At 43.4% G+C, this 22382-nt stretch overlaps 1 protein-coding gene and 1 pseudogene across 1 annotated transcript; both read right to left on the reverse strand.

Moving 5' to 3' along the window:
- Positions 1-8656: 8656 nt before the first annotated feature.
- Positions 8657-10549, reverse strand: ID4 (inhibitor of DNA binding 4, HLH protein). The gene is made up of 3 exons (XM_043908428.1): positions 9884-10549; positions 9426-9484; positions 8657-8865 (listed from the first exon to the last, which is right to left on the reverse strand). Exons 1-2 carry the CDS (start codon positions 10331-10333, stop codon positions 9440-9442), a joined length of 495 nt encoding a protein of 164 aa, XP_043764363.1. The 5' UTR covers positions 10334-10549; the 3' UTR covers positions 8657-8865; positions 9426-9439.
- Positions 10550-21302: 10753 nt separating this feature from the next.
- On the reverse strand, positions 21303-21802 carry LOC122696834 (annotated as a pseudogene).
- Between the last annotated feature and the right edge of the window lie 580 nt (positions 21803-22382).

The following is a 22382-nucleotide window of genomic DNA, read 5'->3' on the forward strand; positions in this document are numbered from 1 at the left end:
GGCTCTTGGGCTTCTCTCAGTTGTAGTGTTAGGCTTAGTGTAGGCTTAGTTGCCCTGCCAGCATGTCCAGGGATGGAACCCACATCCTCTGCATTGGAAAGTGGATTCTTCACCACTGGACCACCAGACAAAGTCCCTCGGATGATTTTTTATACATACGAAAATTATCACCATTGTCTTATAAAATATTTTCACGTATGTTACTTTCTTTGAATCTTTCAAGAACCCTCTATGTAATTATCATTATATACCCATTTAACAGATGAGGTGATTGGAACATGCAAAAGTTACTTGTCTGAGGGGACACAGCTAATTAGTTGCAGAGCTCTGAGTAGCATCCACTTCTTTTGCCTTGACCACATAGTCCGTGACCCCTCCCACACCACGCTGCCTCTGTTGAATGGATGCAGGGGATAAAATGTTGGAGGATAACATAGGATTCAGGTTTCCCCGATAGCTCAGTGGTAAAGTGTAGGAGACCCAGGTTTCATCCCTGGGTTGGAAAGATCCCCCAGAGAAGGAAATGGCAACTCACTCCAGTATTCCTGCCTGGAAAATTCCATGAACGGAGGAGCCTGGCAGGCTACAGTGCATGGGGTCACAAAGAGTCGGATATGACTTAGTGACTGAACAACAGCCACCTAGGGTTCAATTTTCATGCTTTCTGTGTTGGATCTAAAAATTCATCACCAAGCCGAATGTCACATAGATTTCTTCTTATGTTTCCTTCCAGTTTTCTAGTTTTCCACGTTACATTTAGGTCTATGACCCATTATGAGTTATTCTTTGAGAAAGGTGTAAGCTCTGAAACTAAGTTCATTTTTTTTGGCACGTGGACATCCAATTGTCCCAGCATCACTCACGGAAAAGACTATCCCTGCTTCACAGAATTGCTTTTGCTCCTTTGTCAAAGAGCTTTGATTCTTGTTATAAAAGTACTTTACCTCTATTCTTTTTAAAGGGCAGCCAGAATACAACAATTGAAAGATCTCTGGAGAAGGGAATGGCTACCCACTCCAGTATTCTTGCGTGGAGAATTCCCTGAACAGAGGAGCCTGGCGGGCTACAGTCCATAGGTTCTCAAAAGTTGGATACAACTTAGCGACTAAACCAACCATAAAAAAAGTAAAAGGCAGCCAGATCAGTCCTGCATTTAATGACTACTTGCTTAGGATTTGGACTCCATCTTTTTAGGAAACAACATGGGGCAATTTGTAGATGAGAATATGAACTGAAAGAGACCCCCTAAGGGTATATTGGAACAGAATCCATCCATACTGAGGTTGGTGGTCCTGGATTACAGATGGGAAAAACCAGGTTCTAGATGTGACTCCACCATTCACCTCTGGGTCTTCTTTTGTCTCCTTCACTGGAAAACGGGAGGAGTGTTATAAGGCATATGGCAGGTTACTAATGATCCGATTCTGCTTCTAGGGTCCTGGATCACAGTAGAGGTAATGAAGCTTCCATCTGGACAAGGGATTCTCATTTGGGCAGCAAGTGTGTTCTTTCAGAACTGACTCGTGAGGACTCACTGCATTTCTTGTGGTTGATGTACCCCACGTCCTAGAAAACAGAACAGCCTATGACATGCATAGAAACCCCATTGCACCATCTTCCTGCTTACACCCCAGACCTGTCACATCCCGCATCTGTGTGTGGTCATCGCCCCATGTTTTCACGTCTGGCACTGAGGTGTCTTTGTTTATTTATCCCAACTTGGCTCAGAAGTGTCTCTTGTTTCTTGGAGATCCAGGATCTGTTCGGCCTCTCCTCCCACCTCCTCAGCCCTTCCTTCTGATTCTCTCTGCCCAAGGCTGACCACACACTCCCTCACTCCCGAGAGCACACAGCTTATCTATTTTCCACATTTAAGGCAGCCAAAGGCTTTCAAAGATAATGAAAATCTCTCAACTGCACTGTTGAGTTGTAAGGAATTTGCTAGATTTGCTGGCACGGAGAGTTACAGGAATGTTCTTCTAGTACTTTGTGGTCTGGAATCCCTAGAGGGTCAGGAAGCTACAGGAAACACAGACATGTGAAAATAATTATACTATAGCATGGGGTGTGTTGGCTCTTTGGGGGATGAAGAGGAGAGCCATCTTATAATTCTTGCAGAAGAGGTGACGATTGGCTATTACAGGATGGTGAGGTCAGCAACAGCCTAGACTGGCCAGTGCAGGTGATGGGATCCAGGCGGGGGTAACACCACGTGCAATGGAAGGGAAGCACAAAAAAGCGCACCATTTTGGATGTAGAGAGTTCAGCCCTACCCACTGATGGGCAAGTGGACTTAGCTGGTTTGGCTGGCAGGCGGGTCCCCCCCCTCCTCCCACTCCCACCGTCCGTGTTGCATGTGTGTCCTTCTTGAGCCTGCTCTTTTGTTAACTCTCAGGAAATCAATCATACTCTGTCAAGACTAGAGAGATAAGCCTGCTCTACTGGCTAGTATCCACGAGGTGAGAACTTCAGTGCAGCTGAAGCATGCAAAAGTGTTAGTTGCTCAGTCATGTCTGATACTCTTTGCGACCCCATGGACTGTAGTCCACCAGGCTCCTCTGTCCATGGAATTCTCCAGGCAAGTATACTGCAGTGGGTAGCCATCTCCTTCTCCAGGGTATCTTCCCAACCCAGGGATCCAACCCGGGTCTCCTGCAGTGCAGGCAGATTCTTTACCATCTGAGCCACCATGGAAGCCTGAAGCTGAAGCATAGACTATGCTTAAAGGCAGCCAGAAGTAAAGGAGAGAAAGGACTGATGGAAATGCGAATTGAAAGATCCTTCCATCCAGGTCACAGGGGCAGGAAGAGGACCTTGCTTAGCCCTGGGATCTGCTTCTATCTTATGGTGCAGCTCCAAGGAGGAAGCCAAGCGCCCTGTGTGACTGTGGGGATTTGAAGGAAGCACGTGGATTGCTATGCTTATCCTGCAGTAGCAGCGACTTTTAGGAACAAAAGTGGCCGGTTCCCTGATCTTGGACTTCCCAGCCTCCAGACCAGGGAGAAATAGACGTTTGTTGTTTAAGTACCATCCAGTCAACGGTACTTTCTTACGGCAGCCCAAATTGACCAAGGCAATAGGAAATCCAGAAAGAGGGACAAGTTTGTAGAAACCTTCAATGGTATTTCAACTCTACTGCACTTCAGTGGCAGAGAGGACCAGGGGGCAGTCAGATACGCTGGTCTCAAGTTCAGCCGTGAATCAGTGTAGATGAAGCAGCAAAGGAGTAACTGAGAGCCTGGGAAGACAGATCTTCTGTTAATGGACTTCCCTGGCAGCTCAGATGGTAAAGAATCTGCCTGCAATGCAGGAGGTCAGGGGTTGGATCCCTGGGTTAGAAGGATCCCCTGGAGAAGGGCACCGCAACCCACTCCAGTATTCTTGCCTGGAGAATCCCATGGACAGAGGAGCCTGGCTATAGTCCGTAGTTTTGCATAGAATTGGACACAACTGAGTGACTAAAACTTTAATTCAGTGCAACGAATACTTTACAGGCCCTGGTAAAGCACTGTAGGACATGCAAGGAGGAGTCACATATAGCCTAATGTTTTAAGGAGCCTCTGTGTGTGTGCTCCGTTGTGTTTGACTCTTTGCCATTCCATGGACTGTAGTTCCTCTGTCCATGGAATTTTTCTAGGCCAGAATACTGGAGCAAGTTTGCATTTCCTACTTCAGGGGATCTTCCTGACCCAGGGATCCAACCAGCGTCTCTTGTGTCTTCTGTGTTGGCAGGCGGATTCTTTACCTCTGAGCCACCAAGGACGCCCTTTAAGGAGCCTACTTCGTTTATGGCCTCGAACTCAGGTTTAACATGAGCAAACGTATTTCGAAGATTTATTGCTGAAGTGAGGTGTAAAATGATGTCTACAAATTTAGGTCTCTTTCTCTGGCTTTCTCTGAGGTTTTCCATATAAGTTAGTCCCCCCTTTTTTCTTTCTTTTTTTTCTTCAGATTTCTTAAGAGATTAAGCCAAATTCTAGATGATAAACATGAGAATTGATTTACATGCTCTTTATTTTCTGTCACATTTTATGCTTAAACATAACATGACTAACTCACAGCAGTCCAAACAATGAAGGGTACATCTTTATGGAAATTGCCAATCTTAGGAATTAAAGTGGAGAGAGAATGGAGGAAGTTTAAAATGATTTACTTATTTTTTAGAGTTAAACTTCTTTTTCAAACCTATTTTTCTGTATGTTGGTTAACTATTTTTAGATAAACACACATACACACGCAGTTACAGTCTCTCAGTTGGCTGCTAAAGCTTATGAAATGGGCAGTAGATATTTTTTAAAAATGTTTAAAATATTTAAGAAAATATTTAAGAAACATTCTAAAATACATGAATTTGCACGAAGAACAACTGTAGGACTGCAGTACCTTCTTTTGGAAATTAAACATTGGAATAAAAGATGAAGTTTTACAATTTGAATTTAATATGCATGCTGAAAGTGCTAATATGCACTTTTTATCATCATGAATTGAGAAACAGTCATTTAAAGCAAATAATGGTATCTTGTTTCAACAGGAATTTGCATATTTTGCCAATACCTTGGTAATATTTTAGGAAATCTCTTTCTAAAGTATGAGATTTCCTATTGGAAAAACATTCAGATTCAGTGAATTCATATGGAAAATTTGTCTTCAGTCTCTTTAAATATTTTAAGTTTAATTTCTTTTCAATCACATTTAGCCAGTGGAATACAGGTAACATATTTTGTTCTTCTTCCCTGAGAAACTGATGTGTTTACTCTTTTAAGGACTCAAAGGGGCTTTTCAAATTAACTTCAATTTTTATGGCCCCTTTTTCATATCCCTTGTGTGACTATTTATTGTGGAGACTTATGAATGACGGAGCCAATTTCAGCAGCTGACTACCGAATTGCTTTGCTTGAGTGAGTATAAAAAAACTTTGGCAATGTGTTCAGACCCGAGTTTAGCGCCTAAGCAAAACTTTTTATAACAGCCAGGATATAAATCATCATGAAGGAGGCACCTGAACACAGAAACACACTTTTAAAAAATTCATCGAAAATTTGAAAAGCGCTTTCAATTAAGTTTCTACAACTGCAGTTCATCTCCCTGGAACAAATAAGTTCCCTTTTGTAAGAGTTTTATCTTTTCAAGCATCTATTGTATCATTGCTCAAGGTAGAACTCTAAGTAAAATTACAATTTTAAAACCTTTTGGGCAATGGTTCTAATTAATATAATTAATATTTTAGCAAAATGTCATGGGTTGTAATTGAAAGAAACCATCTGGGTGTGAAGAGTACCTACTGAGGGCAACCCTATTAAGATTAATTCTGAGGTGAGTAAATTAATTTCCTGGACTTGCAAAGCAGCAAGGGGAAGCTTTTCCCTCTTCAGAAACCTGGAGGGGTTGGTCCTTGGCCCAGTAGAGACCCAAGGGCTATCTGGGCTGATTAACATATATATAATTAAAGTGCATCAGCTAGAAAGACAGAGCCAGTTTTATTTGGTTCTGCACTACTGTGAAGTAATTTCTGTCAACATTATTGTGTGTGTGTGTGTGTGTGTGTGTGTGTTTGTGTGTGTGTGTGTGAGAGAGAGAGAGAGAGAGAGAGAGAGAGGTCTAGTTTCCCTGAGTGTCATTCTGTTGCCTTTTTCGAATTCTTGCTCCCTCTCCTAGCAGATACCAAAGAGTAGACAAGATTTCTCTAGCATTCAAACTAGATTTCCCTTCTGTTCATATCACCATTTTCAAGCCACATTTTTCATCACCTGGTAGGGAACACTGTAAATAATTGAGGTGATCCATCAAGAGACCCATTCTTGATAATGAAAAATTGCATAACTCAGTAGAAGTCAATTAAAAACCACAAACTTCAGAACCCTTTGCTCAGTGAAGATTTATTATTATAGAAGGCATTTAATACAATAGACTATGGGGTGAAAATTTTTAGAAGTTCTAAAAATTCAGTTAAAGTTTGACAACAGACAAGATTTACACAATGTCAAAGTATATTAGTTCTTTGAAATGAAAGAGTTTTATTTTTTTCCTTCAACACGAAATGTCTTGAGATGTTCAGGATTTTAAAACCACAATCAGAAACATCTACCATGAGATTTTTTTTTTCCCTTTGTAGGTGTAAACGATTCTTACTCTTTGGTTGTGCCTATATGTTAAAGACAGACAAACTAAATGAGAGAAGTCAGAATATTTTTCTGTTAAACCAAATATCTGAATCATTAGAACTACATAGATGAATGACAAATGTTTTTGTTATGTGGCTACTTGGTTAGGACACAGCCAACATTAAATAGAATGTACCATCTTATACAACTGCATATAAATTTAGTGAACAGTGACTTTGCTTCTTTAGAGACATTCAGTGCTGCGTGAGTGGCTGAGGGGAAAATGTCAAGTCTCTCAAATGTTAACATCCATAATACTCTTTTCCCTTTTAGTGGTTCGTCATGCCCCAAATATGAAATTAATTAAGGAGCAAGCCTTATCTTCAAAAATCAAAAACATTCATTTTGAGATGTACAATCTCCCAGCATAAGTTTAAGCTCTGCTTAAAAACTTAGGTAGGATATGGTAGTTAGGCCTGACAAATGCCTAACTCCAACCAAGAGAGCACATGTGACTTGCTTCCTACTGAAATTAAGCTGCCAAATAAAAAGGAGGGATTGTCCCCTTTCTTAATAACAAAGAATGCAATCGTTAGAATTCTTCAGACTTGGAATTCCAGCAGTGTTCTTGCGTTTTCCTCGATGTGTGACAAGAATGAATATAAAAAATAAAAATAAACCTCATCTAAACAAGTAGTCCTTTGACTTTATAAGTCTCAACATCAAATACATCAAATTCTAAAAATACCTAAGACCAGTGAAATGTCAAAGCTGAGGGGGTAACATGATGGAGATGGGGACAGATTTTTAAAAATCTTACATTTTTTGGAATCTATTAGCATTAACTTTATTCATTTCTGTTGAGGTATTGCCATTTCAACTGACTACTAGAGGCCATATTTCATATTCATATAAATATTTGACTTTGACCTCACAAAAAGTCCCTTGGGTTTGTAATACTTTTATTCTTGTATAAGCTGAAACAAATCCTTTCCTTTTAAAAATCAAACAGACCACGTTACACACACAGTTGACTAACTATTTACAAAGCACCCAATTAAATCCTACTTAATTCTCTCTCACTCTAAAAATTCCATCTAACTGGTGTGTAGAGCACTGATCACATTAAATGCATAATGTTCACGAGCCCTGACAGTCCTATCTAACCCAGAAAATACTACCTTCCTTCGAGAGAAAAGAGTCTTAAAAAGTGTTAAGGTTTTGAAGAAATGAGACCAGAAATCACGGTACAAGACAGATAAATCTACTTTAATATTCACATGTAAAAGTTACACATCACAAGAGATTGGACAGTAGTTTAGCAGTTAACTAACATAGCTATAGTGAAAATCATTTTTATAAAAAAATAATCTAGATGCGGTCATCAGAATTTTTGGTCTACTTAAGTTAATGTTTGAAGATCGACTTTTATCCCTGCTTGAAGGATTTGCCATTATGCCTTTTACATTTTTTTTTTCTCCCACTGTTGCCTATTAATATTCTTTGGAGGAAGGAAAGCAGAAAGTGTTCATTGCCAAGAGTTTGTCCTTTGGTAGCAAGCAGAGAACATTTTTCATTTCTATGATTTAAATAATCTGTACAGACATGAAACTCAGTGACATTAAGCTTTAGTGTAAAATGAAGAATGATAAGCATTTTTCCACTTTGATAAAACAGTAGATTTCATAAACTCATCAGGATCCAAGCATTCCCCCATCCCGTAAGCAAAATCATTCCGAATCCATCTTGACCTCGGTTAAAAAAAAGGAAAAACAAACACTTACTCTTTATATATTATACTATCAAACCCTGTACTTAAAAACTGATAAAGCGTATTTTCCACATGTAGACTTCAAATACAAAGATTTCGATCTAGGTTAAAGAAAACACATTTGAATGGACTCAGAACAAGTTTATTTTGTGATTAAACATCTCATGCAGTCATGCAGGATCACTAGCTGTAACTGTTACTTCCGAGTCTACAGGACACCAGGCAAAACAAAAACAAATTAAGAGCCAGACCAAACAGAAAAGACATTCAAGATTATCAAGAGCTCTTCAACTGAGCTGAAAAATAATTTTCCAAAAGAAATATTCCCACAGATTAAAAAAAAACACACACATAATATTTACAAAAAATATTTAATTAAAAATATCTTATAATTACAGTAGTCTATTAAAGCATATACTTTCTCACACTTATAGAACATCTCTATATATACATGGTATGAAATGTCACTCAGTTATCTATACAATATGTAACATTCTTGCAGGGAACAGAAAGTTCCCTGCCCCCGTATAAACATCTATTTTAAACAATAGATGTCAAAAAAAAAAAATATATCTACAATGTTCTGGTATATTAGTAAAGCTTCGAAACAAAAATTGAGCTCCTTGGTCACAAGGTCGGTTTCTAACAGTCGGATTTACTTTTGATTCTTTTATTTATCAGTCCTGTCACACTTAAGCTTAAAAGTTTAACTGCACCTCCAAAAAACACAGAAATGTACAATTCACAGCGGTTATAAATGGGACAAAAGAGAATACGTATGTAGAATGTTTATGAACGTGCAAAAAAAAAAAATTAACAAAGATGAAAACTTTTCTTTTCCTTCCCTCTCTCTTGGAATGACGATTGAAACGTTTCTAGGATTTGCTGATCTTTTTTGTTATGTTTCCTTCCTCCGGGTGGCTTTTTCTCTACCTCCTGCTCTCTCCCCCTCCCTCTCTAGGGCTCCTGGCTCGGGCTCAGGCGGCCGCACACCTGTGGAAGAGGAATGAATAGAGGGGGTGTGTGAACCTTCCCGCTGCAGACTAACTGGCGCCACCGACCAAACTCAAGACACGCTTGATCAACAACCCAAAACAAACCACCGGGGCAGATTACACCCGCAGTCCGCCGCCGAGCAGGCCGTCGAGAGTCCCCGGGAAGCCCGCGCCGGGGACCCACTCCGGGGACCCTGCCTGCGCGTCCTCTTTCGTGGGTGTCAGACTGAACGGCGCGGGGCTGGGGGGGCGGGGAACATCGGACCCCAAGCCCACGAGGGTACCCTCCCTTCGGCGGGGAGACCGGCCGATCACTGGGGGCGGCGGGGATACGAGCTGATCCGTCCCCCAGTTCTCGGAGCTCCTAAGTACGGGTTCACTTACTAACTGGGTGGCAGAGAGAGGTGGGGGTGTCCTCCTCCTTGGGAATCTGCTCTCAGAAATGCTGGGGCGGGGGTGGGGGGATGGCGAAGAACACCACGGTGCCTGACACCGGAAGGCCCCGGGGACGGGGTGTCTCCGGTGACCGGCCACCCGAGAAGGGAAACGCGCGCTCACCTGGGACGCGCGGCTCAGCGGCAGAGAATGCTGTCGCCCTGCTTGTTCACCGCGCCGGCCTGGAACAGCAACCGACACCGAGGAAGAGGTTAGCGGGCGCCCCCACCGCGCTCCTCCCGGTCTTCCCCATCGGTTCCCGGAACCCAGGCTGGCCCGCCGACGCACGCCGCCACCCCAGCCTGCAGCCCCAGGGGGAGACGCCCCTTCCCTGGGGGGCACCGGCTGGACTTGACAGCCCAGGAGGCGCCCAGCCCCTGGTCCCCGCCCCGCGCGTCCACCCGGCCGGCCCCCCAAGCTCGCTGCACCCAGCCCGCCGGCGGCGGCCCCCGGGAGGAGCGGCAGGACGGAACTGTCACTCTCCGCCGCCCCTTCCCCGGGGAAAGGGAGCGCCCGCGTGCCTCCACCCGGCCGTCGCCCTCCCCGCGGACCCCCGCGGCGTCCGCCCCGGGGCCTCTCACCGGGTCGGTGTTGAGCGCGGTGAGCGGGGTCCGCGGTGGCGCGGCCGGGCAGGTCCCGGCCGGGAGGTGCGGCGGCGCGGGCGGCGGCGGCTGCCTCAGTAGAGCCGGGTGCGTCTCCAGAGCCAGCTGCAGATCCAGGATGTAGTCGATAACGTGCTGCAGGAGCTCCACTTTGCTGACTTTCTTGTTGGGCGGGATGGTGGGCACCAGCCTCCGCAGGCGGCTGTAGCAGTCGTTCATATCGCACTGCAGGCACAGCGCCGGCTCGTCGGCCGCCGCCTCGGCCGCCTTGCAGCGCGCGGCCGCCGCCGCCGCCGCCGCGGCCGCCGAGCCGCCCAGGCTGTGGCCGTGCTCGGCCAGGCAGCGCAGCGCCAGCTCGCCGCCGCCACCGCCGCCGCAGCCCGACGGCGCCTTGCGGCCCGAGGGGCGCACCGGGCTCACCGCCTTCATCGCGCGCGCCCTGCGCCCTGCGCGAGCGGACCCGCTTGGGCGAGCGAGCGAGGCAGGCAAGCTCCGGCCCCCTCCCCTCGTCCGGGGCCGGCTCCGCTCCCCTCTCCTTCGCGCCCCGCGCGCCCGCTCTGCGCTCGGGGCACCGGAAAGCTCCGGGCGATCGCGCGCCCAACAATTGACCGGAGGATCACTCTGGGTCTGGCTCAGCGGGGGACACTCGGCCGGGACCAAAAAGCAAGCAAAAAAAAAAAAAAAAAAAAAATCAAAAACACCGGAAAGAAAGCAGCCCACCGGTCGTCCGAGTCACTCCCTTCGGACCGACTACAGCCGGCCCGCCGCCGCGGCCGCGCTCCCCCAGGCCCGAGGTGTCCCCCGCTCCTATCTGAGACTCACAACCGCACCTCCTCTCCGCTCCGGCCCGGCCCGCCGCGCAGCTGTATTTATAAGCCGCGCGCCCCGGGGGCGGGGCCAGCGCGCCGGCCGGGTCGCCGCGCGAGCGAAAGCGGAGTCCGGGCTGGGCTCCCGAGGGCGGGTGCGCGGAGGGAGGTGGCGAGGGCGGGGGCTCCGGGCGATGCCGGGGGGCGGGAGCCGGGCAACCGGAGCGGAGGGGTGGGCGGGGGGTCGGGAGTGCCCAGCCAATCAGGCGGACGGTGCCACCTCAGGGAATGAAGCTCGGGCCAATGGGAAGGGCACTCCATTCCGTCAACGCCGTGGGTGGGGGCTCTGAGAACCGAGAGCTGGGTGGGAGTCAGGCCAGGCTGGTGTGTGCCCTAGGGAGGCGAAAAGAGAGGGAGAAGTTAATTGCGAAGAGCTGCGGGAATGTGCGGCTGGAATTCATTCTCCTCCCCGGCTTAGGCGGTGGAGGGAGCGCCCGGGCCCTGGTCGAGGCTCTCCTGCCACTGCTAACAGCCTGGCGCCCGAGGACCGTCCACCACCCATCCCTCCATCCCTGGATTCCAGCGCCTTAAGAAGGACGCTGTTCTAGAAGGCACGTTCGTTCTCCTGTTTCCCCACTCCCGTTTCTTTCTTCGGCTTTTCCCAACTGCCGAAACCATAATGATGGAATGGGATGCGTAGCTTTTCAGTGCCGGTTTTTAAAACGTTAAAGCTTGGGAGTGGGGGGTGGGGAGGGGGACATGGAAAAGAAGGCCGAACGCACATTTTTGGTGAAGGGACATATAAATAAAACCAAGACGTTGTAGGGTTTTTCTTTTACCCATCTAGATGCAAAAGTGGGCTCAAGAAATGCAATTGCCTTGAACATTAAATTAGAGCACGTAAATATTAAAAATGCATGGGCACGGAGTATTTAAAATTCCACCATGACATATAATATTAATCCGTTTTATGTAAAATTCATACCTGTAACATAATGTAGGCGATTAATGCGCGGCTTCGCGTATGTCATCGTACCCCGCTTCAAATAAGATACTGAGAATGTCCAGTCTCCTTTTGCAACGAAGTATTGAAATTCACACTTCAGTCCCGGTAGTCCTGCTTGGGCCCCATCCTGCAGAAAAGTCTGCTAATTAAAGACTTTCCTGTGTTAGATTTCTAATGGGAAAGCTGTCCTTCAGCGGCTCAAAACAAAACTGCACAGTGAACTTTGATAGGGCCTTGTGTGTACTCTGCAAGAAAAACTTGAGCCCTTCAGATAAGAAATGAGCGTGAAAACCCTGTCAATGGGAACATGAATTCTGTGTGCCTTTAGCCTGCAAACCTCCCACCTTTAGACAAGCTAGATGAATTAGCTCCAGCATTTTCTTAATTTATGTACCTTATATAAATAAGTGCCTTCATTTTTATTGATATGTGAAAGAAAGGGATATGGACCTCATTTCTTCCTGTCTACCCTCTGTAAGGAAACCCTACCTTCCTTCTCAGAACTGAAATACCTGAATCAGGGGGGAATTTTGTTTAGCTACGTGGGTACTTTATGACTATGGCGTTGCTATTTCTCCAGAGTACATTCCTTTTTCCTGATGAAGTGAGGAGTGACTGTTTAATGCTGGTTTCACAGGGAGAGGCAACAGCCCTCCTTGCCCCTAAATCCTTATATGTTAAGGCCTCTGATGTTTGTTTGGAAGTGAGTGACATTCTCATTTATTGATTCTTAATGTGCGTGCCTAGATGGTCAGCATGCAGTTTTCCAGAAAAGCAGAATTAGAAAACCCACAAGAATATTCTCTTCTAAATACAGGCATAGTATTATAAATGCTTAAAAGTGTAAGCCGCTCCGTAGTGTCGGACTCTTTGCGACCTCAGGGACTGTAGTGCACCAGACTCCTGTCCATGGGATTTCCCAGGCAAGAGTATGGAGTGGGTTGCCATGCCCTTCTCCAGGGGATCTTCCCAAACCAGGGAATGAACCCCAGGTCTCTTGCATTGCAGGTAGATTCTTTACTGCCGGAGCCATCAGGAAAGTATAACTGATTAAATTGATGTAAACACACACAGAGCAAATATTGTCATTTTAGATAGAAAGCTGGGCAAGGGAACCCTTCTGGGTGCAAGTTATTCCCTTGGAGCCAATCACATCAGCAGATAATAATAATAAAAGGATCTGTGTACAGATATTTTGTTCCACTGATTTTTTTTCTCTTTTTCCGAGATTTTAAAAACTGCTCCTGAATTAAGAACCTGTGATTTTTCTCTGTTTGACAAAATTTGTGTGCTGATATGCCCAGGGTACCCTCACACTTCAGAACTTTTCATATCTTAGGTTAATTAGAATTAAAATTTAAGTTTCAAATAGGTAACACTAAGGGACAATCATATCCATCTTTTTGAACCTGGTGAAATCTCCTGAAAGCCATGCCCTGGGTGTGGCAAGTGCCAAATACCAAAGTTTCAGGTTTTGTTGGGGTTGGTCTGTATGTGACTGTCTTAGAGTCAGAGAGGCTGGGTGACTGTGGGACTCTTAACGGGTAAGTTAAAGGAATGTACTCTGCCACAGGATCAAGAACATTCAGGAAAAATGTGATCTCCAGCTCTTAGCACAGAGGAGGCAGAAATAGTCATTGTATTCTTCTTTGTGAAGGTGGAAAGGCAGCAAGACAGTAAAAAAAAAAAAAAAAAAAAATCACAGGTCTACCTAAAACATTATACCGTGGAAATGAGGGAGATATGTATCCTGTGCCTTTTGACCCAGGAAACCAGAGTACTAGGAGCTACGCAGTGTCTGTTTTCGATTTTTAGACACAGTCACTTACGTGATGTCGAAGCTAAAGTCTTGAAAGACTCCGGACACCGCTAGTTCAAAACAGAGTTTACTCAGCAATTGCCAGCTTCTGTAGCAACCTCACAAGCTATATTATTTCTGCCGGAAGTTCAGTTTCCCATGACTCTTCCCTTTCACTTCAAACTGCTGCCCTCACACTTGTAAAAAGTAAGGAAGACAAGCCAAAAGCCCTTTGCCGTGAAAATGCTGGAGCCTCCCAAAACGTACCTCAATGGGAGGCAGGGGTGAAATATTCAGAGGAGAGTTGCTGGGGAGTCCTGGTGACCAGAGTCATGTGTACACCCCTTCCTCCAGACAAAGGGGTCTGCAGCCCTTTCTGGGGTTGCTGTCTAGATGCTAATCAGACCCTCGCTGAACTGCAGCACCCAGGCTCTCAGAACTCACAATCGCCCTGTGTTTACATGAAGCGTGGGTATCCAAGCATATTGCACTATTCTGCCCCAATGCCTTTTTAGGACTTGATATTTCTTTCTCCGTGGCCTGCAGTGAAACAGTGGGTGGGCTCAGGCACACAGATAAACATGAGCTTTCCCATGCCTTGGTCCCTCTCTGGATGGAAGTGGTCACTGAACGAGGCCCATGCATTCTTTCTGGGCATAGGAAACCATGCATAGGAAACTTTGCTGCAGGAGTGTCCCTTGCTGCAAAAGAGAAAATCGGGCAATGAGGCAGCTCAAATCAAGGCTGCTTTATCTGGCACTAAGCTTTATAAACTTACTTGTGCTACCCTTGGACTGCTGATACCGGTCCCGGAAACACTGATAACCGCTGGGTTTACCTGGCCTTGGAAAAGGCTTATAGGAAGAGGACTTTGTATACTGAACATAGTTGGGCAGTCGTGGCCATCAACGATGCCCACTTTGGGAATTTTTCAAGGTAGTCTGTTGAAATAAGTTGTAGGTGATTTTTTTAAAAGTCCCCCTCAGATAAATTAAGGACAGAAAATGAGAAGACAGAAATGTCATTTGTTTTTACTGTAGAAGACATCAAGAATGTGGCCTCAAAATCAGACAGCCTGGACTCCAGTACTTTGGCTCCTTGATTTACTAGTCTTCTATCGTTAAGCCAGATTCTTAAATTCTTGTACCTTTTTTTATATGAGATGAAGATAAAACTGTATCTACTTTATAAGGTATTTATTGTATATATATGTGAACTTATATAAAGTTTTTAGAACATTGACTCATGATGTGTACAAACCATATGTAAATTTATTATTATTTTTGATAAATAGTTCCTCCCAGTTTGTGGCTTATCTTTTCTTTCACTTAATCTTTTGAGAACAGAAGTTTTTAATATTGATGATATTCAGTTTATCAATTTCTTCTTTTAGGGATCATCCTTTTGGTATTGTACCTACTTAAGGAATCTTTGCATAACCCAAGCAAACATAGGTTTTCTCCTATGTTTTCTTCTAGAAGCTTGATAATTTTTAGGTAGGGTTGATTTCACAGGCCTGCAACCTGTTCAGTAACACAGGGTCCCGCAGTTAGAAGGGCCCCGTGCTTGGGCCAATGTTCTGCCTTTGCTGTTTTGAAATTCTCAGTAATTTCTGAACAGGGGGCTCTGTGTTTTCATTTTGCTTTGGGCCCACTCAGGGCTGGTTGTATGTTTTATGTTTAGGTCTGTGATCTATTTTCAGGTTCTTTTTGTATGTGGCTTAAGATATGGATTGAACTTAATATTTTTGCCTCTGCATATCCAGTTGTTCTAGCACCCTTCATTGAAAAGGCTATCCTCTTTCCGTTGAATTGCCTTTGCACCTTTGTCAAAAGTTGGTTGCATGTATGATGGTTCTATTTCTGGCCTCTGAATCCTGCTCCACTGGTCAATTTATCTGTTTTTACACTGTGACCACACTGTTTTGATTATACAGCTTTATAAGTGTTGAAATCAGGTCGTGCCAATTGGCTGATCCTTCAGCTTTGCTCTTCTTTTTCAGAGTTCTTTGGCTACTCTGGAGTTGTTGCGTTTCCATATGAAAGTTAAGAGTGTGAATTTTTTCAAAAGAGGACTTGTATCCAAAATATATAAAGAATGTGCACCCAGATTATATAAAGAACTCTCAAAGCTCATGAATAAGAAAACAAACAACCCAGTTAAAAAATTGAGACAAGGCTCCATAAGACTCGTGAGTGAGTGAAGTTGCTCAGTCATGTCCGACTCTTTACGACCCCATGGACTGTAGCATACTGGGCTCCTCTGTCCATGGGATTTTCCAGGCAAGGGTACCCACTAAGTAAAATACACAGATGATGAATGAGCACATGAGAAGATGCTCAAAGTCACTGATCATTTGGGCTGTGTTTCAAAACTATACGGAGATACTGCTACACACTTGTCAGAACTGCTAAAATTAAAAAGGTTGAACATGCTGAATATGGGTGAAGTTGTGGAACAACTGTAACTCTCTGTACTGCTGATGGGAATGTAGAAGGAGAAAAATCACTTTGGAAAACAATTTAGTAAGTTCTTAGAAAGTAAAATGTACACATACCATTTGACCCAGCCATTCCCCTGCTAGGCACCTATCCAAGATAGATAAAATCATATATCCAGGGGCCATGAAGGGGCATGAGAGTGATGGATATGTTTATTATCTTAACTGTGGTAATAGTTTCACAGATATATATTGAAACTTACTAAGTCATACAACATATCTGTATCTATTGAATGCCAGTTATCTCTCCATAGAGCTGTTTAAAAGTATTAATTTTAAAAATTAACTTTCAAATCTCAGAAGAGTTCCTTCTATGAATCCACCAGGGTTTGTTTTCTAACTTCCAAATGTGGGCATTTTATGGTCTCTCTCTCTCTGTCTTTCCTTTAAACTCTGTATCAAATTGTTCTCAGGCAGGTATCATAGCCTTAGCTGAATGCTGGTGAGACACTGTCCAAAGCAGTCATGAGACATATATTGCTTTAATGTATCAGCTGTCATGGTAATGCATTAACATATTCAGTCACTTACTGGAAGTGGACTCTGCTAAAACCACATCCACTTCTTGCTGGTTCATGACCTGTTCTGTTATGACGTGGGTTTTTGAGGCTCTGAGGAGGAGACTCAGCCTGATTATTTGAAATGCTTTTCTCTTTTGCAAAAGCTAAAGTTATGTTCTGGTCTCTCATCTCTGTTTCACCTCAGTTGTGACCTCTTCGGTCTCAGTGATCCCAGATTAGCCGCTGCCTTGGGGCAAATGCACACTGGGTGGAGAAGATAAGATGCTTCATAACTCTGTTTTCAGGATGGCCTAGGATTTTTTCCTCTTCACTGTTTCCTTCGCAAGAAAATACACAATCTAACAGGATTAGATGCATTCATTTCCAGAGCAGGGAGCACAAATCCCCAGCAGGCACCGTGTTTTTGCCCTTAAAATCCTACGGCTCAATCAGTAGCCTCAGCTTCTCCACTGGCCAAGAGGAGGGACTTAGAGGGATGGAGTAAGGATTAGCTGCTTTGAAAGCCCCAGGAGGAAAGCAGTAAGTAAACAATAGGGGGCAGTACACTTGTGCAAAATAGATACCATGTTCATCAGTGCCTGTGCCATTATTGAAATGATTAGGAAGAGGCCAGAGAGACCAAATTCTCACTTTAGCTCATCATTATCCTTTATAGAGAAATTTGAAACAAGATTTATTTGTTTGTTTACTATTTAAAAAATTTGTCCCAGTAAATATTGATATATATCCCTCTGCCGCATTCTTCCTTGGAACAGGTAATAATGCGAGACTCTGCTAATAGTCTGTTCTGTTCATGGCATAAATTATGGCTAGACCTCACTGATGGAGGGATTTTAGTATTTCCCTTTCTTTTATTTTATTATTTTAAAATATTTATTTTTATTTATATATTTGACTGTGCTGGGTCTTAGTTGCATCATGCAGGATCTTTAGTTGTGGTATGCCAACTCTTAGTTGTAGCATGTGGGATCTGGTTTCCTGACCAGGGATGGAACCCAGGGCATCCTACATTATAAGTGCTGAGTCTTAGACACTGGACCAGCAGGGAAGCCCCCTCCCTTTCTTTTAAAGTGAACACAAAATAATCCCAAATACTACAGAAAAAGCTCAATTAAATGTATTTTAACTACTTAGAGGAGAAATACCAAGTAAACAGTATTTGGCTTCACATCTTGGAACTGAATGTTGAGTAGGAATTCAAAACAGCAAATCTGCCTTTGCTGAGAAAAATAGCTTTCCCATCTTTTTATATCTAGGTCATGGTTCCTAAGAACAGATACAATGTTCAAGAAACAGTTGCCTTATTTTGCCCCTGAAGAGGAATTTTGGAGGCATTTTTTTAGAACTCACACAGTTGTCATTGGATGTTGGATGGTTCATAATGTCAGTGAGCTGTTTACCAGCGGTGGAAAATAAGTGTGTGGAAAGGAGACAAACATGAGCGCTCACTTGTATGTAGAATAATTAAACCAGCACGTTTTTCTACCAGCAAAACATACGCAGCAAAGAACTAAAGGAACTAAAGAAGCAAAATTAAAGGAGAAGAGACTAAGTTAGCTTTGAACTTTATCAACATTGGTAATTGTATATAAAAATAGTTCAGTTTGAAAAGACCACCCCTTGGGGAGGGAATACAGGTATAACAATTTTCTCCTAAATAGAATTAAATGATATTATAATCTTTCATAAAATATTTTTTCTTAAAAGACAACTGTTTGACTGGATAATCTAAAGATTTGTTAAAGTCTTAGCTAATTCCCTGGTGACTCAGATGGTAAAGAATCTGCCTGCAATGCAGGAGACCTGGGTTTGATCCCTGGATTGGGAAGATCCCCTGGAGAAGGGAATGGTGACCCACTCCAATATTCTTGCCTGGAGAATTCTGTGGACAGAGAAGCCTGGAGAGCTACAGTCCAGGGGGTTACAAACAGCTGGACATGACTGAGCGACTAACACTTGTACTTGTGTGTGGTAGATAATACTTGGTCTGATGCAACCAGATCTACCATTTTAAAAACATCTTGTTCATTATATTATCATCAAAGTATGATTCTCTTTGTTTACATTATGTTCTAAAAATGAATAAAACACATTATTGGAAAAAAGAAGACAATCACTGTGACAGTGTTGTAAAAAATGGTATATATATTGTCACTGAAGCTTCTACGCATAAGATTGGAGTTATATGAGGTCAAAGAAACTTATTGAAAATATTTTAACATGGGTCATCCACCCATTGGTCTGTCTTAATCAGGAATCTACAGCCTGTACTACATAAAATGATTTTTTCCCTTTGGCAGGTTGTTAAACGGGCAATGTTCAGCACCTTCCAATACTGTCCATCAGTACACTTCCCAGAGCTGCCACCTCCAGTCTCTGGTGAAGCAAGTTGAAAGAATGGTAGTGCTTTCTTTTTGTCCATTTTCAAGAAGCTTCCTCATACACCAAAGGGACATATGCTTAAGCCTCTTTATTATAGATTAAATCAAACCTAACTCTTCAGCCTTACTTTTAAGACTCTCTGTTAACTAATCTTTCTCCAAAACTGTTTCAATTCAGTTCAATTTGAATCAATCCTGCACACACATATCTTGTATAGCTATTAAATGACAGCACTGTGTTCAAGAAAAATAAGCCCCTCCTGGAGCTTGCTGTTTAGAAAATGATTTAAACAAGTTAAAAAGTAATCAATGCAATACAAGTGCATTCTGGGCAATAGTACAGGCATGGATGGGGCACAGTGGAAGCAAAAACCAACACCTCAGTCCAAAAGGAAACATCAAAGAGGAAGAGTTATTCCAGCTGGGTCTTGAAGGTGACGTCACCAGGTGGGTCTTGAAGATTATGTCATCAGCTGGGTCTTGAAGATGATGTCATCAGTGGAAGAAGACTTTTCAGGTAGTGGGAAGAGAAAGTGCAGAGGCTTGGAGGACTGAAGCCTTAAAGGTATTCCCTTCTTCTCTCTGCTTCATTCCAAACCCTCAACTTCCATTTCCTTACAGTCACCTAGTACTTTTTTTCCTCATCTCATAATTGTCATCACATCTAAACAATGTTTCACTCCTCTTTCTTCCAGTCCAGAGACACCAACTCTTTCAAAAACCCTCGTAGGACTTAGATCAATGTGGTTTCTTCATCTGGGAAGCCATCTATCATTCATTCCCTCACTATAATTTTTTTAGAGTAGCTTTATTTGTTTTCTATTTTATAATAAATGTATATACAAATTGCAAAGAAATTCCAAACACAAAGATGAAAAATAAAGGTCATGCACAAACCACTGTTAATATCTTATTGTGTATATTTCCCATGAATACAAGTATTATTTCTTGAACAGAGATTTTAGAGTGCATTGCATACTTCTCAGAAATCTAATTTTTCACTTCATATAATATGAGTATATTTCCAGATCAATAATTACTTGGCTTTCTCATAATTTTTATGGTTGCCTAGTATTCTATTATATGGACATGCCATGATTTATTATTATAGATATTTTATTTTTTCCATTGTTTCGGTATGTCCTCTTATCAATAAGAGGGGCTTTCCCAGGTGGTGCAGTGGTAAAGAATCTGTTTGCCAATGTAGGAGATGCAAGAGATGTGGTTCGGGTTTGATCCCGGGTTGGGAAGATCTTCTGGAGGAGGAAATGGCAATCCACTCCAGTATTCTTGCTTGGAGAATTCCATGGACATAGAGCCTGGCGGGCTGTGGTCCATGAGGTTGCAAAGAATCAGACATGACTGTGAGACTAAGAATAGACACGTAAATATTTTATTACTTGTAGTTTTTTCTGTGTTCTCTTATCACATCATCAATGTTACATGACAGTTTGCATTTAGTGTCATGCTACCATGTAATTCTCCTTAAGCTCTGTCAGGATTGTGTGTTTTATTTATTTATTTTTTACCACACCACACAACTTGTGGGATCTTAGTTCCCAAGTAGGGATTGAACCCAGGGCCCTGGTAGCAAGAGCCCTGCATCCTCACTCCTGGACTGCCAGGGAATTTCCAGAATTGTTTGTTTTGAATTTTCAACTGTCAAAAACATCTTATCGGCAAGGCCAGTTCTTCCTTATCTTTTGCTACTTATCATAGGCAGTAAAGAGAATTATCCATATACTAAGAGTTTATCAAGCTGTTCAGGGGGGTTGACAGAATCTACTAGGATGACACCCTGGTGAAGAGCGGGTCAGAGGTGACTGGCAGATTTTGCATAGACTTAAGAGTGTGGCCGACTTATTGAAATGAGAATGGGGAAGAGTTGGGGCAGAGTAGTGGTGGATCCACCAGATCAGCTGACATCCCAGAAAGGTTCTTGTCTGCTTAGTAAAAAGCCTTAGGTAGGCTGATCAAACTTTAAAGTATGCATTTGCTGAAGATTTCTCAAGGGAGGGATGTAGTAGGAAAGAGAGGTCAGAGGGCTAGAAATACCTCTCATTTCTTCCTTTCAACTCTTTATTTTCTTGATCAAGCATCTCCTACAATCAGAATTTAAATGCAGTTGCAAACAAATTTGACATTGAAGTTTATGTCCCCGGTATACACCAATGAATCACTATATTCAGCCCCATTGACTCAGACCTTTTTATTCCCCCATGTCTACACTATCAGCCTTCAATAGTGACCACCATAATGTACTCCACTGACAAAAGGTAAACCACGTGTTCTACTGATAAAAATTTAAATCAGAAGTAAATAGAAAAGGCCTTTTGTTTTGTTTTGTTTTTTCTGAAAAGGTTTATTGTGCAGAGAGGGGAAGAGTTCAGTCCTTCTTGGCTGCTGCTTTCCTCATGATGGCCAGGACGTTGTTCAGCTCCTCTCTCTTCCTCTTGGTGCCCAAGTGTGTCCCCGCCCTTTTCTTGATGAACTTGAGGGCCTGCTCGTCCCTGGAGACCGTGAGCAGCTCCATGGCCCGCCGCTCATAAGGGGAGAATCCACACACCTCCCGGATCGTGTCCTTCACGAACTTGCTATGTTTGGTGGCTGTGCCTCGACTTGCTCATGTTCTTAGTCGCCTTGTGGCCCTTGTGGAGGCCCGCGGCCATGGGGTAGTGCACAGCCCTGGCTGCTGCTGTTCAAATGAAAAGGCATTTTTAAAAGGAAGTTCTTTTTGGACACTTAGGCACTGATTCACTTTATTAAACAACCAAACATAGAACTACATCACTTAAGTGGGTACAAGGTCTCATTTAACTCCAGGAGTTTAGGAAGGGTGTTGTAATCATGTCACCAATAAAACTTACCTATTTTGGCAAAATTCATCTTGGAATACAAATGTCCTTAGTGTGAAAATGATTCTTCATTTTCTCAGTTGGAAGATGATCAGTGTTTTAACCTGCTGATCATCAGACAGTGAATTCAGGAGGTCTGAAGTCCATTATTTCATTTCTGAACCAACAGGGAATAACAATAGGAGAGCACTCTTCCTTCACCCTGCCATAGCATGTTTGTTGAGCCATCAGGCTCCTGGGGCATCTTTTTATATCTGTCCTGCTGAAATGAAAAAGAGTGGCTAGCGTTTTATCGAAACGGTGGTTCTAAGGTCTTTATGTGCTTGTCCCTCAGGCGTGTCTGACCCTTTGCGACCCCATGAACTGTAGCCTGCTAGACACTTCTGTCCCTGGGGATTCTCCAGGCAGGAATACTGGAATGGATTGCCTTGCCCTCCTCAAGATCTTTATGGCAGGTGTTATATGGGACTTTCTCCTTCCTTCAGACTTGGAGCAACCTAAAAAAAAACATTATCTGCCTTATGCCTTGACAAAATTTAGAATCGTTTCAACAAATAGGAAGACGTAGTAGTCAGAGTTCTATCTCTGTTTTAGTTACTGTATTTCTAGAG

This window comes from Cervus elaphus, chromosome 7 (genome assembly GCF_910594005.1).
Source record: "Cervus elaphus chromosome 7, mCerEla1.1, whole genome shotgun sequence".
NCBI classification, from domain to species: Eukaryota; Metazoa; Chordata; class Mammalia; order Artiodactyla; family Cervidae; genus Cervus; species Cervus elaphus.